The 15,310-nt window shown below is 39.2% G+C and overlaps 1 protein-coding gene across 1 annotated transcript in view; it reads right to left on the bottom strand.

Annotated features, from left to right (window-relative positions):
* The window catches only part of XPO4 (exportin 4), a 100,940-nt gene that overhangs the window by 18,857 nt on the left and 66,773 nt on the right, over positions 1–15,310 (bottom strand). The window contains exons 10-12 of the mRNA XM_061170849.1: positions 1,409–1,585; positions 790–932; positions 141–286 (exon numbers count right to left, since the gene is read on the bottom strand). Of these exons, the coding sequence (XP_061026832.1) occupies positions 141–286; positions 790–932; positions 1,409–1,585 (466 nt within the window). The remainder of the gene's footprint in view (positions 1–140; positions 287–789; positions 933–1,408; positions 1,586–15,310) is intronic.

The raw sequence follows: 15,310 nt of genomic DNA, 5'->3' as shown, positions 1-15,310 counted from the left end.
CTGTGACATACAACAGCTGTATCCAGATCTCAAGGTCAACAACTCTGCGTATGAACTACTGTTATTAACTCATGAAGCTTCTCTTAAGGCTGAGACTGCTCAGCCGGCAATTACATTTTACAAAGAAACGACCAACCGACCTGTAACTAAAATAAGCCAGTGGATATCTTCATAGAGATCATCCAGCACCTTGCTGTCAACAGAGCCTGACGCAGGTGAAGCGAGGAGATGCTGCTGCCGCCGCTGTAACTGCCCGTGGAGCCGCGTTACTCTTTCCTCTAATAAACTACAAGAAGGAAAACATCAACGGCTTCGTGAAGCTCAGTCAGCAACGACCCAGAACGACTTACTTCCACTTATTAGACAGCAGAAATTAAGATGTTAGCACAAAACACATATACAAACATATTTATTATATACACAGTGTTCTCATGGCGCTATAAGAATTGTGATTTATTGTTTATGACATAGAATTAAAACATCGCTTTACAAACAATCAAGGTTTATTACAACAGGCATTTGAAAACCGGTTATTCCAAGCTGTTACTGATACGGGTCCCATCATTGCTCATACCATGTTTTCCACAATCTCTCTGCCATCTATGCTGTAGTGCCTGGGCTCCAAATGTACAAGCCAAGGAACGCAATCATGAGTGTGTTTCTGTCCATTTGTTCCGCGTGCTGGGGCACGGGGAGGGGGTGTTTAAAGTCTTTAAACACTTTAAGTGCTCGCCGGGGGATTGTGAATAGACAGTATTTGTCCATGGGGTGTCTTTGGACTGTGTGTACCTTGTCAGGAGAGGTATACAGTGCTCTGCAGCAATGCGTCCTAGCATTCCTACACTGGCTAGTTGATCTGAAAACTGGTCTCGATCATCCTCCTGAAGTTCACTTATCTCTTCTTCCTCACGAGAGGCCACTCCGTTGGCAGTCTGTTATCGATGAAAGAAATAAAGACCGAGCTGTAACGTAACCTCAACACCACACATGAAAAGGAAGGCCGAGCAGAGCCATGCCGGCCGCCCAGGCAGGTACCAAAAAGGGGGGAAACTCGAAGAGAAGGAGTCGGGGTATGGCCCCCCCACCATCGCACGTAAACACAGCCAGTGCACACCCACCACCCACCTCCCACACCAGAGACTTCAACTTCTGTCACTGAGAAGATCTGACACCTTTAAGATCCACAGTCCTTTGAATATCACCTGACAACTAGCAAGACACAGATGGGTAACTGAAAACTAAGGAGATGAAGGTAACTGCAAGCCACATCCCATAAAACACGAACCTGTTTAGACTTTCGCTCTCCATGTGATGCTCTCAGCAAGTCCTCTGAAGGAGCTCACCTATGTTTCTAGTATTTATTATATGATGAAATAGATTTTTAATTACAATCCGGCTTAAAACTTACCAAATTCCTTGTGCCATCGGGAGCTGCTAGGTGGCACTGAATATAGGAATTGAACACTTGAACTGCGTGTTGGGTGAAAAAGCCTTTATGGAAATGCTTGTCGTCTTGGACCAGCGTCAGCCAGGACTCCAGCAGTCTGTCATACGCTTCCATGTACACCATGTCGTCTTTATCCAGCTAAGAGCAAAGGACATTCACAAGACAGATGGCCAGAGAGTAAGACGGACATCACAGCAAGCATCCCACAGCCATACAGACAGACAGGTTTACAGGTTTCCCTTTAACAAAGGTTCCTAATTATTAATCAATGATCAAGCTAAACTGAGCTCATCTTAAAATTAACTGATTAATTCAAACATTGCAGTAAATATGTGTAGGCTTTTTATTAAACTTTCTAAAATCTTTCTAACTTAATCTAAATTCTTAGGCAAACAGGAATTAATGTTTATTTCTGTAAAAGACTAGCCATTCAGTGCTTTGCAGATCCTGTGTTTTTCAAACAAAAATAATGTTAACGTTTTTCTGTAGTCAAGATGAGAACTGTTAGATTAAAGTAAGAATAAATGATTTTAGAAAAACTGAAGAATGATGAGAACAGACTGGCCTAATTAGCATATTTAAAAACACATGGGGGGCTTCCCTGGTGGCGCAGTGGTTGGGAATCTGCCTGCCAATGCAGGGGCCTGGTCTGGGAAGATCCCACATGCCGCGGAGCAACTAGGCCCGTGAGCCACAACTACTGAGCCTGCGCATCTGGAGCCTGTGCCCCGCAACAGGAGAGGCCGCGACAGTGAGAGGCCCGCGCACCGCGATGAAGAGTGGCCCCCGCTTGCCGCAACTAGAGGAAGCCCTCGCACAGAAACGAAAACCCAACACAGCCAAAAATAAATAAATAAATAAATAAATAAATAAAATAAATCAAAAAAAAAACAACACATGGGGAGAGCTTCATAGATGCTCCTTGACATTTTATTAGAAACCAAGAAGGCAAGGATGGGCCTCAAAGAAGCCGGAGGAGGGCGTCGAGGCAGGAGGACACTCGGGAAACCCAAAGCACGCGTGAGGACCCGCGGGGACGCCTCACGGACGGCAAGCAGAGGGACTGAAAAGAGCCAGGCTGGACACGGCCGCCACGCACAGGCGGGGCCCTAGACCAACTTCAGAGTAAAGGACTCCGCCATTTGAGGAGGAGGGGCCACACGGAGGACGCCAGGCGGCTCTGCGCGTCTTCTCACATGCCAGTAAGAATCCACGTCCGAATTCTGCCATTAGTTAGTAATGTGGTACCTAATTCAATCTTTGCATCGATTTCTTCGTCCACAAATTCACTAGATCACTATTCAGTGAAACTCAGAATACTTAGGTGTCAACACTATGTTTGGTGCAAATACATAAATAACATAGCATTCATTGACTTTCAAGCTCAACCCAATGGAAAAAAGTGAGAAGCAAACAAAACACTTGCAGAAAATACACTACAGGCCACAAGAGATAACCATACATTCCGGGGTCAGTTTTTAATAATGGCATCTCTCATAAGTAATTTGTTAAAAATAAAGGGAACAGAGCCTTCGAGCTATGTATTCGACCTTAAAAGGTTTTGTTTGGCACAATCCATGGTTTCTGATGTTCTGTTAATAGGTAGCGAACCAGGAACCAGGAACACGAAAGGTCTACAGGTCTGGTCTACAACTTGCTCTCCTGGTTTCCAAAGCAGACAGGCCTCATCCTACAAATACACCAACTCTAGAACCTCCATCAGAGAACGCCACCCCAAACTGTTATTTCAGCAATTTGTCAATGACTCAAAAAAGAAAGTAATGGGAGATCTATTTCTAGTATTCCAGAGTGAGCCGGACGATCAGAATACCACCTCCAGATTAGAATACACAAGCACCTAAGGAACTGCTTCCAGTGAATGGTGTTTTATGTCTTTTGCTTTTATTAACCCACGGAATACAAAGAAAAACTGTCATATTCTGGATCAAATGAACCTTTAAATTTTTAAAAAATATTTAAAAGTAATTTTGTGGGGACTTTCCTGGTGGCGCAGTGGTTGAGAATAAGCCTGCCAATGCAGGGGACACGGGTTCGATCCCTGGTCCGGGAAGATCCCACATGCTGCGGAGCAGCTAAGCCCATGCACCACAACTACTGAGCCCGCGTGTTGCAACTACTGAAGCCCGTGCGCCTAGAGCCGTGCTCCGCAACAAGAGAAGCCACCGCAATGAGAAGCCCGTGCACTGCAAAGAAGACCCAACACAGCCAAACATAAATAAATAAATACATTTTTTTTTTAAAAAGTAATTTTGTGAAAACTTTACATAAGACTAAAGGGAAAGTGAAAAAAACTTCACTAGATAATTTTATTAAGAATTTTAAAATAGCAAACCCAAATTTTATTCCTATTTTTCTGGCCTTGAAAGTGTTTATACTGAAAACAGGCAACATTCTTTGAATGTAACTAACTAGGACATGTTCACGTTGTGAATACTGGACTCTTACTATTACCTGTGGTGTTTGTGTCCTACAAAGTCCCCGCAAACACTGAATTAGTGAATACTCTGGTCACTGCAGCTTTCACCATGTGCAGGTGGAGAGGTCAATAACCACCTTGTTTATGTGTACAGACACCTTATTTCACATGCACTGCTGATTCATGGCTAGCAGCCTGTCCAGCAAAGCTCATCTAACATCCACATTTTCTCCCTAAGGGTCACCCCACCCTCCGTGCACTTGGGCACAACACCTGGAGGCCATCGGAAACAGCAAAATCATCCCATCAGTCATTGCACTGCAAGAACTTCAATATTTTGTGACAGAATTTTGGAAAACCCCGTTTCACACAAAAATGCGAAAAATGAAGCACTGGAGATGGTGAGAAGGACACCTGTTTATCGTGTGAGGGTGAAAACAAGAAGGCAGAGCGCGTCTGCCCGGCTTGACCCCTGCTGGGAACAAGCAAGCCGGCGGGTCATACTTTTCGTCACTCTTTGCACACACATGTCCACGAATAATCATGAAAAGTTCCACAAGTGCTGACTTTGGGGTTGCAAAGGATTTTTAGCAAGGAAGTGACTTTGTAAATATGGAATCCACAAATGATGAGGACCAACTGTACTTGCAAAATCTAACTCTAGGAGGTTCTAACTTACCACTAAAGCTGGTTCTGCTCGCTCATGTACCATCAAAATGCTTTATACTTTTTAAAACCTTGACAGCTCATAATTTTGTTGAAGGACAGCCATATTCCTGGTTCCATAAATGCAGTAACATATTCATTTAGGTTTATAAATACCAATGAAAATTATCAGTTCAACCAATATTTTTCATTACATCATTTATTTCCTTCCAACCCCTTTTGTAAATACTGCTTTCACCATCAATACAATTACAAACCGTATTAAGTAAATGCTGTTGCATGAACATTAAAAAAGATACAGAAATACTGTCAATATCCTTTAGTAAACTCTAAACTCACAAAATATTGGGTGAAGGTTTTCCATGGTATAACTGACTGGATGGGAATGCCATATTTTCGTTTTGTCCTTGGAAATATACTGTTTGCTCATAAATTATTGAGTTTGAGAAAACTGATCACCTAAAACTTAGTCTCAGATTTCACTTATACTATCAATTTTACCGACATTATTACAGCTCAGAGTGCTGCTGTCTCTTTACATTCACCTTCTGATTTGTTTTATCACTGAAACATCTTATTCTGACAATTTCCTTTTCTTTGTTACTACGGGCAGAAAATGAAAAACTCTGAAGTTCAAATAGTATCCAATGAAATGTTAAAAACAACAATTAACAACAAAACGTAAAAGATGGTTATCTCAAGACGTCTTGAAAGACTGTGCTATATTTTGGAAAATGCAATTAGAAAACTGAAAAATAATGAAGAGTAGCCATTTATTCTATTTGTGGTGATTCATTTCACTACTGTACCATCCTTGTAGGTGACTCTATCATTCTTCCATTTTCTTATTCTTTTAGCCTCTTTTTTATTACGGATGGGAGTTGATGAGTAATGGTGAAATACTTCCTAAGATCATGAAATAGCAAAATGCTTCAAGATATGGGAGAAATCAGATCACTAAAAATCCATAATGTGTTTTAGATTTATACTAAGATAATTACATGGTAATAAATGTTCTTTTCATTCTAAAGTCTCTAAGAAAGAATAAAAGTCATGAAAAACTGACATTTAAAATAGTTAGAACTGTTCAAAAACGAAACTCAAAAACTAGACCCTGGTGGTATACTGAGGGTTAAAGAATGTTGTAAGAAAGCGCCAAATAAAAACCTGTTCAAGCATCATCTGTTGTCATGGGATTGAGGATTCCATATCATTCACTATATGAAGCTTTGCAAGAGATTTTTTCTTTTTGCTTATTATTAGGAAGCATTCCTCTGAGAAGCAGGTGTGCTTCCTCTTTTTGCATGAGACCCTCCTAAGGAACCGTATCTTCAGCCCCTTCTAAAAAGTCAAACTTGTATGTACAGATATTACAGCCTGAATATCAAGACTGCTCTTTTTCTCTAGGCTTGACTTTCTACTCTAATTGTCTTTGGCAAGTTCTGAAAGATGATTTCATTCTAAATGTTCTTTTTATAAGCCATCAGAAATTTTGCATGAAACAAAAAATTATAAAAAAATTCAATAATCTCTATTATAGTTTTAACGACTATGCTTATTACCTTTGTTCTATCTCTCTAGGACACATGCACTCTTTTAAAGGCTGCCCGATTCATGGAAGAGCAGCTGTGAAAGGTAGCCTTACCTAGACCAAGACACCATCTGAGGGGTTAACTGAAAATGGAACTGATTTAAGAATGTCTACTTAACAGGAGAGTCACTCGGTGATTTGTGTATGAGAGTATTTGCTCCAGCATTACTGAAAACAGTACAAATAACTTTACTGAACCATTCATTGAACGATTCCCCTAATTTTTTACATTAAAAACATAACTTCTAACACCAATTAATGACATAAAATTATCATAATATAAAGGTATTATATAGGTCTACGTGTGAATAAACAGATGCCAAGAAAGTGATAAATGATGGACTACTGGAGAATTTTAACTTCATGCACTGTTTGAATTATTTTCACCAATGAGCATACACCATTTTCACATTAAAACTGTATTCTGAAATAATACTAGGAACAAAATTAAAAGAAATAGATATATTCCACTCTAATAAATGCATTACTAGAAAAATGTATCTTTGTATTTGGATCAAGCAAAAAAAGAAAAAAGAAAACCTGAATACTCCCATAACTAACTGTTTAAACTTTTTAGTTTAAATTTTTCCCCCAAAGAAAATACCAGGCTTAGTAAATTTACACGTGAGATCTACTGAACTAGCAAAAAACAAAACAAAAACAACCAATCTTAGACAAACTGATCCACAGAGAGAGGAAAAGAGAATGAGTTGGATGGTGATCCAGTAAGTGCTGTAACCCTGATACCAAACAAATCCAGCCGTTCACAACGGCCATGACACATGCTCAAGCTGGGTTGACCCCAGAAATGCAGGGGCAATTTTAAGATTAGAAACGTTATGAAACCAATTTATCACACCAACGGATTAAGTAGAAATACAGTTAATAATATTCAATACTCAATCATGTTGCGATTCTGATAAAGGAGAGCTCAAAAACCTTTAGCAAACGTTACTCCTAATGATGAACCAGAAAAGATTTCTATTACCACTTGTATTCAACACTGCACCGTAAGAAAAAGAAACGTATCATATGATAAGCATCAGAAATACAAATTGTGACGACTGAAAAGACTAAAAAGCTTCTAAAGACAAGTTGTTAGAATCAATACGAATTTTGAAAAAGTAGTAAATATCAGATCAACATACAAACGCCAACTTCACTTCTCTATGCCAGCAGCAATCTCAAAAATGAGGCTTACAAAAGATACTATTTATAACAGCAACAAATATAAAAGGTACTAAAGAAAATTTTAGACCTAAATTAGTATACGTACCACATTTATGTATAGAGTTAATACAACAGAGATGTCCATTCTTCACTAAAGAATCCCTATAATCCTATAATCCATAGGAAAATTTCTATGACACAGAAAACAAATTTACGGTTACCAAAGGGGAGAGGGAGGGAGGGTTAAATTAGGAGTCTGGGATTAGCAGATACAAACTACTATAAATAAAATAGATAAACAACAAGGTCCTATTGTATAGCACAAAGAACTATATTCAATATCTTGTAATAAACCATAAAGGAAAAGAACATATATATATTCAGATATATATCTGAATCACTTTGGTGTACCCCAGAAACTAACACAACACTGTAAATCAACTATAGTTCAATTAAAAAAAAAAAAAAAAAAAGAATCTGATTAAAACCTGGGCAGAGCCCCCAAACAGACATTTTTCCAAAAAAGATGTACAAATGGCCAACAGGTACATGAAAGATGCTTAACATTACTAATCATCAGGAAAATGCAAATTAAAACCACAAGGAGATTATCACCTCACACCTGTTAGAATGGCCACAATCAAAAAGATAAGAGATAACAAGCATCAGTGACAATATGGAGAAAAGAGAACCATTGTGCATTGTTGGTGGGACTGAAATTGGTGCAGCCACTGTGGAAAACAATATGGAGGTTCTTCAAAAAATTAAAAACAGAACTGCCATATGATCCAGCAATTCCACTTCGGAGTATTTTCCAAAGGAGACAAAAACACTAACTCCAAAAGATATATGCACTCCCATGTTCACAGCATCATTATTTACAATAGCCAAGACATGGAAACAACCTAAGTGTCAATGGATGGATGAATGAATAAAGAAATTGTGGTACACGTAACAATGGAATATTATTCAGCCATAAAAAAAAAGAGGAAATCCCACCATGTTTTGTGACAACATGGATGGACCTTGAGGGCAATACGCTAAGTGAAGGAATCAGACAGAGAGACAAATGCTGTATGGAATCTTAACAGATCAGATTTGTGGTTACCAGAGGTGGGGTATCAGGGGAGGGAAATTGGAGGAATGTGGTCAAAAGTTACAAACTTCCAGTCATGTGATAATTAAGTTCTGGGGATGTAACGCACACATGGTGACTACAGCTAACACTGCTGTGTGGTGTACAGGAAAGCTGTTCAGAGAGAAGATCTTAACAGTTCTCATCACAAGGAAAAAATTTTATTCTTTTCTTTTCATTGTGTCTATGAGATAATGAATGTTAATTAAACCTATTGTGATAATCATTTCACAATACATGTAAACCAAACTATATATGTGTAAATCAAAATTACTCTGTACACCTTAAAATTATATGGTGATGTATGTGAATCATTTCTTAATAAAACTGGCGGCAAAAAAGGAAAAGGAAACAGAAATATAAATGAATGAATGAATATGTATGTATACTGCTGAAAAAACCTGTTATCCATATGGGGAAGAAGTGAAATGGGATCCCTACTTGATACCATATTCGAAAGTAAATTCTAAGATGGTAATGTCATGAAAGGAAAACTTTTAAAGCATTTAGAAGAAAACACCAGAAGGGTAGGTGTCTGAAACAGGAAACTAATAAAACAAATTATAAAAGAAATGTCAATAAGTTCATTTGACAATGACAACTACACTAAGATGAAGAACATTTGTTCATCAAAAGATACCATCAAGTCTAGGGACTTCCCTGGTGGTCCAGTGGGTAAGACCCCACGCTCCTAATGCAGGGGGCCCAGGTTCAATACCTGGTTGGGGAACTAGTTCCCACATGCATGCCACAACTAAGGAGTCCACATGCCACAACTAAAAGATCCCGCAACTAAGACACAGCGCAGCCAAAATAAATAAATATTTAAAAAGAAAAAAAAATACCATTAAGTCTAAATGCAATATGGTATGATATAACTGGATCCTCGAACAGAAAAAGAACACGGTTGGAAAAATGGTTAAACCCAAATAAAGCCTACATATTAGCTAATAAAAATGCACCCATGTTGGGACTTCCCTGGTGGCGCAGTGGTTAAGAATCCACCTGCCAATGCAGGGGACACAGGTTAGAGCCCTGGTCCGGGAAGATCCCACGTGCCATGGAGCAACTAAGCCTGTGTGCCACAACTACTGAGCCTGCACTCTAAATCCCACGAGCCACAACTACTGAGCATGTGTGCCACAACTACTGAAGCCCGCGCGCCTAGAGCCCATGCTCTACAACAAGAGAAGCCACCGCAATGAGAAGCCCATGCACTGCAACATAGAGTAGCCCCCGCTCGCCACAACTAGAGAAAGCCCGCACACAGCAACAAAGACCCAACGCAGCCAAAAATAAATAGATAAATAAAGAAAGAAAGAAATTTATTTTTAAAAATGCACCGATGTTAATCTCTTAGTTTTAATAAATGTACCATGGCTATACAAGATGGTAATATTAGGGGAAACTAGGTATATGGGAATACTGTACTAGCTTTGCAACTTTTCTGTAAATCTAAAAGTATTCCAAATTAAAAAAAAAAAAGATACCATAAAGTGAAAAGAGGAGCCACAAAACTAGGAGATCTGCAATACAAATAAACCAATAAGAAATTAGTGTGCAGAATATATAAAGAATTTCTTTAAATCAGTAAGGAAAAGACAATCTGATAGGAAAACAAGCAACAGAGTAAACAAGCATTTCATAAGAATAATCATGGGAATTATGTATTGATATCTATGAAAGGATGCTCAACGTTATTAGTACCTGGGAAAGCAAATTAAGATATTTCATATTGTGAGTCTGGCAGAAGCTGTGCTGGTGAAGATGTGGGTCAACGGGAATGCAGACACCACCGTGAGCATGGAGTCCAGTCACTTGAGCAAACAATGGGAAACTATCTTTTTATTACTATTATTATTCATTTATTTTATTTATTTGGCTGCGCCAGGTCTTAGTTGCAGCACATGGGACCTTTAGTTGTGGCATGCGGACTCTTAGTTGCAGCATACGGGATCTAGTTCCCTGAGCAGGGATCGAACCCAGGCCCCTGCATTGGGAGCGCGGAGTCTTATCACTGGACCACCAGGGAAGTCCCGGGAAACTATCTTTGAAAACTGAACGTTACATAGCCTATGATCCAAAACTTCCATTCCAAGGTTTAGACCTTAGGAAAGTCTCACAAAAGTGTGTGCTAGGAAACACGTGGAAGCACGTTTACTTTAACACTGTAACAGCAGAAAAGGGAAACCCAAAATTTCCTTTACGGCAGAATGGGAAAACAAGGTGTGGTATAATATTCACACAACGACACAGCTTATCATATAAATGATCAGAGAATTTAAGGCAAGGGAATGATAAAATGTAGATCAGCAGCCACCTCTCCTGTGGGGGTGGCAGGGGGGGCCAGCTAGCAACAAGAGTGGATGAGCACTCCAGTTACAGCAACCTCGGGACCAGGAAAGTTCTCGAGTTGGGCTGCGGGCTCTCCCACAGTCACTTCATTATCTGTTTTATTTTTTCTCTTCATCATATATGATATAATAAAGTCATCGATGCTGGTTCTGAGGACAGAAGAAAAGGCATATAAAATGGCCAGGTAGAGGCGTCAGACGGTAGAGCGCAGGAACAGTGGGTGTGACGGGGGATGGGGGAGGTGCTCGCCTTTCCCGCTCTGCTGGTGAGGGCGGTTCGGCATTCCTTCCTTCCTCACAGTGTCAGGTGGAACCAGGTTGGCACTGCGACATCTGCACGAGTTGCTGTGTGGCTGACAGGGTCTTGGTGCTCCGGCCTGATGTCAGGCCTGAGCATCTGAGGTGGGAGGGCCGAGTTCAGGACATTGGTCCACCAGGGACCTCGTGGTCCCACATAATATCGATCGGCAAAAGCTCTCCCAGAGATCTCTGTCTCAACGCTAAGACCCAGCTCCACCCAACGGCCAGCAAGCTCCAGTGGTGGACGCCCCATGCCAATCAACTAGCAAGACAGGAACGCAACCCCACCCATTAAGAGAGAGGCTGCCTAAAATCATAATAAGTTCACAGACACCCCAAAACACACCACCGGATGCGGACCTGTCCACCAGAAAGACAAGATCCAGACACACCCACCAGAACACAGGCACCGGTCCCCTCCACCAGGAAGCCTACGCAACCCACTGAACCAACCTCATCCACTGGGGGCAGACACCAAAAACAACAGGAACTACGAACCTGCAGCCTGCGAAAAGGAGACCCCAAACACAGTAAGTTAAACAAAATGAGAAGACAGAGAAATATGCAGCAGATGAAGGAGAAAGGTAAAACCCACCAGACCGAACAAATGAAGAGGAGATAGGCAGCCTACTTGAAAAAGAATTCAGAGTAATGATACCAAAGATGATCCAAAATCTTGGAAATAGAATGGAGAAAATAAAAGAAAGGTTTAACAAGGACCTAGAAGAACTAAAGAGCAAATAAACAATGATGAACAACACAATAAATTAATTAAAAATTCTCTAGAAGGAATGAATAGCAGAATAACTGAGGCAGAAGAATGGATAAGTGACCTGGAAGATAAAGTAGTGGAAATAACTACTGCAGAGCAGAATAAAGAAAAAAGAATGAAAAGAATTGAGGACAGTCTTAGAGACCTCTGGGACAACATTAAATGCACCAACAGTTGAATTACAGGGGTCCCAGAAGAAGAAGAGAAAGAGAAAGGATCTGAGAAAATTTCTGAAAAGATTATAGTTGAAAACTTCCCTAACATGAGAAAGGAAACAGTCAATCAAGTCCAGGAAGCACAGACAGTCCCATAAAGGATAAATCCAAGGAGAAACACGCCAAGACACACACTAATCAAACTATCAAAAATTAAATACAAAGAAAAAATATTAAAAGCAGCAAGGGAAAAGCAACAAATAACATACAAGGGAATCCCCATAAGGTTAATGGTTGATATTTCAGCAGAAACTCTGCAAGCCAGAAGGGAGTGGCAGGACATATTTAAAGTGATGAAAGGGGAAAATCTACAACCAAGATTACTCTACCCAGCAAGGATCTCATTCAGATTCGACAGAGAAATTGAAACCTTTACAGACAAGCAAAAGTTATGAGAATTCAGTACCACCAAACCACCTTTACAACAAATACTAAAGGAACTTCTCTAGACAGGAGACACGGGAGAAGGAAAAGACCTACAAAAACAAACCCAAAACAATTAAGAAAATGGTAATAGGAACATACATATTGATAATTACCTTAAATGGAAATGGATTAAATGCTCCAACCAAAAGACACAGACTGGCTGAATAGACACAAAAACAAGACCCGTATATATGCTGTCTACAAGACACCCACTTCAGACCTAAATGGATTAAATGCTCCAACCAAAAGACACAGACTGGCTGAACAGACACAAAAACAAGACCCATATATATGCTGTCTACAAGACACCCACTTCAGACCTAGGGACACATACAGACTGAAAGTGAGGGGATGGAAAAAGATATTCCATGCAAATAGAAATCAAAAGAAAGCTGGAGCAGCAAGTCTCGTATCAGACAAAATAGACTTTAAAATAAAGACTAATACAAGAGACAAAGAAGGACACTACATAATGATCAAGGGATCAATCCAGGAAGAAGATATAATAATTGTAAATATTTCGGCATCCAACATAGGAGCACCTCAATACATAAGGCAAATGCTAACAGCCATCAAAGGGGAAATCGACAGTAACACAATCATAGTAGGGGACTTTAACACCCCACTTTCACCAATGGACAGATCATCCAAAATGAAAATAAATAAGGAAACACAAGCTTTAAATGACACATTAAACAAGATGGACTTAACTGATATTTACAGGACATTCCATCCAAAAACAACAGAATACACTTTCTTCTCAAGTGCTCATGGAACATTCTCTAGGATAGGTCATATCTTGGGTCACAAATCAAGCCTTGGTAAATTTAAGAAAGTTGAAAGCGTATCAAGTATCTTTTCTGACCACAACACTATGAGACTAGATATCAATTACAGAAAAAAAACTGTAAAAAATACAAACGTGGAGGCTAAACAGTACACTACTAAATAACCAAGAGATTACTGAAAAAAATCAAAGAGAAAATCAAACAATACCAAGAAACAAATGACAATGAAAACACGACGACCCAAAACCTATGGGATGCAGCAAAAGCAGTTCTAAGAGGGAAGTTTATAGCAATACAATCCTACCTCAAGAAACAATAGAGAAAGAAGAACAAAAAAACCCCAAAGTTAGCAGAAGGAAAGAAATCGTAACGATCAGATCAGAAATAAATGAAAAAGAAATGAAGGAAACAACAGCAAAGATCAATAAAACTAAAAGCTTTTTCTTTGAGAAGATAAAAAAAATTGATAAACCATTAGCCAGACTCATCAAGAAAAAAAGGGAGAAGACTCAAATCAACAGAATTAGAAATGAAAAAGGCGAAGTAACAACTGACACTGCAGAAATACAAAGGAACATGAGAGATTACGACAAGCAACTATATGCCAATAAAATGGACAACCTAGAAGAAATGGACAAATTCTTAGAAAAGCACAACCTTCTGAGACTGAACCAGGAAGAAATAGAAAATATAAACTGACCAATCACAAGCACTGAAATTCAAACAAAAGCCCAGGACCAGATGGCTTCACAGGCGAATTCTATTAACACCTATCCTTCTCAAACTCTTCCAAAATATAGCAGAGGGAAGAACACTCCCAAACTCATTCTACGAGTCCACCATCACCCTGGTACCAAAACCAGACAAAGATGTCACAAAGAAAGAAAACTACAGGCCAATATCACTGATGAATATAGATGCAAAAATTCTCAAGAAAATACTAGCAAACAGAATCCAACAGCACATTAAAAGGACCATACACCATGATCAAGTGGGGTTTATCCCAGGAAAGCAAGGATTCTTCAATATACACAAATCAATTAATGTGATACACCATATTAACAAATTGAAGGATAAAAACAATATGATAATCTCAACAGATGCAGAAAAAGCTTTCGACAAAATTCAACACCAATTTTTGATAAAAACTCTCCAGAAAGTAGGCATAGAGGGAACCTACCTCAACATAATAAAGGCCATATATGACAAACCCACAGCCAACATCAGTCTCAATGGTGAAAAATTAAAACCACTTCCTCTAAGATCAGGAACAAGACAAGGTTGCCCACTCTCACCACTATTATTCAACATAGTTTTGGAAGCTTTAGCCATAGCAATCAGAGAAGAAAAAGAAATAAAAGGAACCCAAATCGGAAAAGAAATAAAACTGTCACTGTTTGCAGATGACATGATACTATACACAGAGAATCCTAAAGAAGCTACCAGAAAACTACTAGAGCTAATCAATGAATTTGGTAAAGTAGCAGGATACAAAATTAATGCACAGAAATCTCTTGTATTCCTATACACTGATGATGAAAAATCTGAAAGAGAAATTAAGGAAACACTCCCATTTACCACTGCAACAAAAAGAGTAAAATACTTAGGAATAAACTTACCTGAGGAGACAAAAGACCTGTATGCAGAAAACTATAAGACACTGATGAAAGAAATTAAAGACAATACAAAGAGATGGAGAGATATACCATGTTCTTGGATTGGAAGAATCAACATTGTGAAAATGACTATACTACCCAAAGCAATCTACAGATTCAATGCAATCCCTATCAAACTACCAATGGCATTTCTCACAGAACTAGAACAAAAAACTTCACAATTTGCATGGAAACACAAAAGACCCCAAACAGCCAAAGCAATCTTGAGAAAGAAAAACGGAGCTGGAGGAATCAGGCTCCCTGACTTCAACTACACTACAAAGCTACAGTAATCAAGACAGTATGGTACTGGCACAAAAAGAGAAATATAGATCAATGTAACAGGATAGAAAG

This window comes from Eubalaena glacialis, chromosome 16 (assembly GCF_028564815.1).
Source record: "Eubalaena glacialis isolate mEubGla1 chromosome 16, mEubGla1.1.hap2.+ XY, whole genome shotgun sequence".
In the NCBI taxonomy this organism is placed as follows: Eukaryota; Metazoa; Chordata; class Mammalia; order Artiodactyla; family Balaenidae; genus Eubalaena; species Eubalaena glacialis.
Note: the sequence above shows the minus strand (reverse complement) of the source record. Positions and strands in the feature narration are given on the sequence as shown.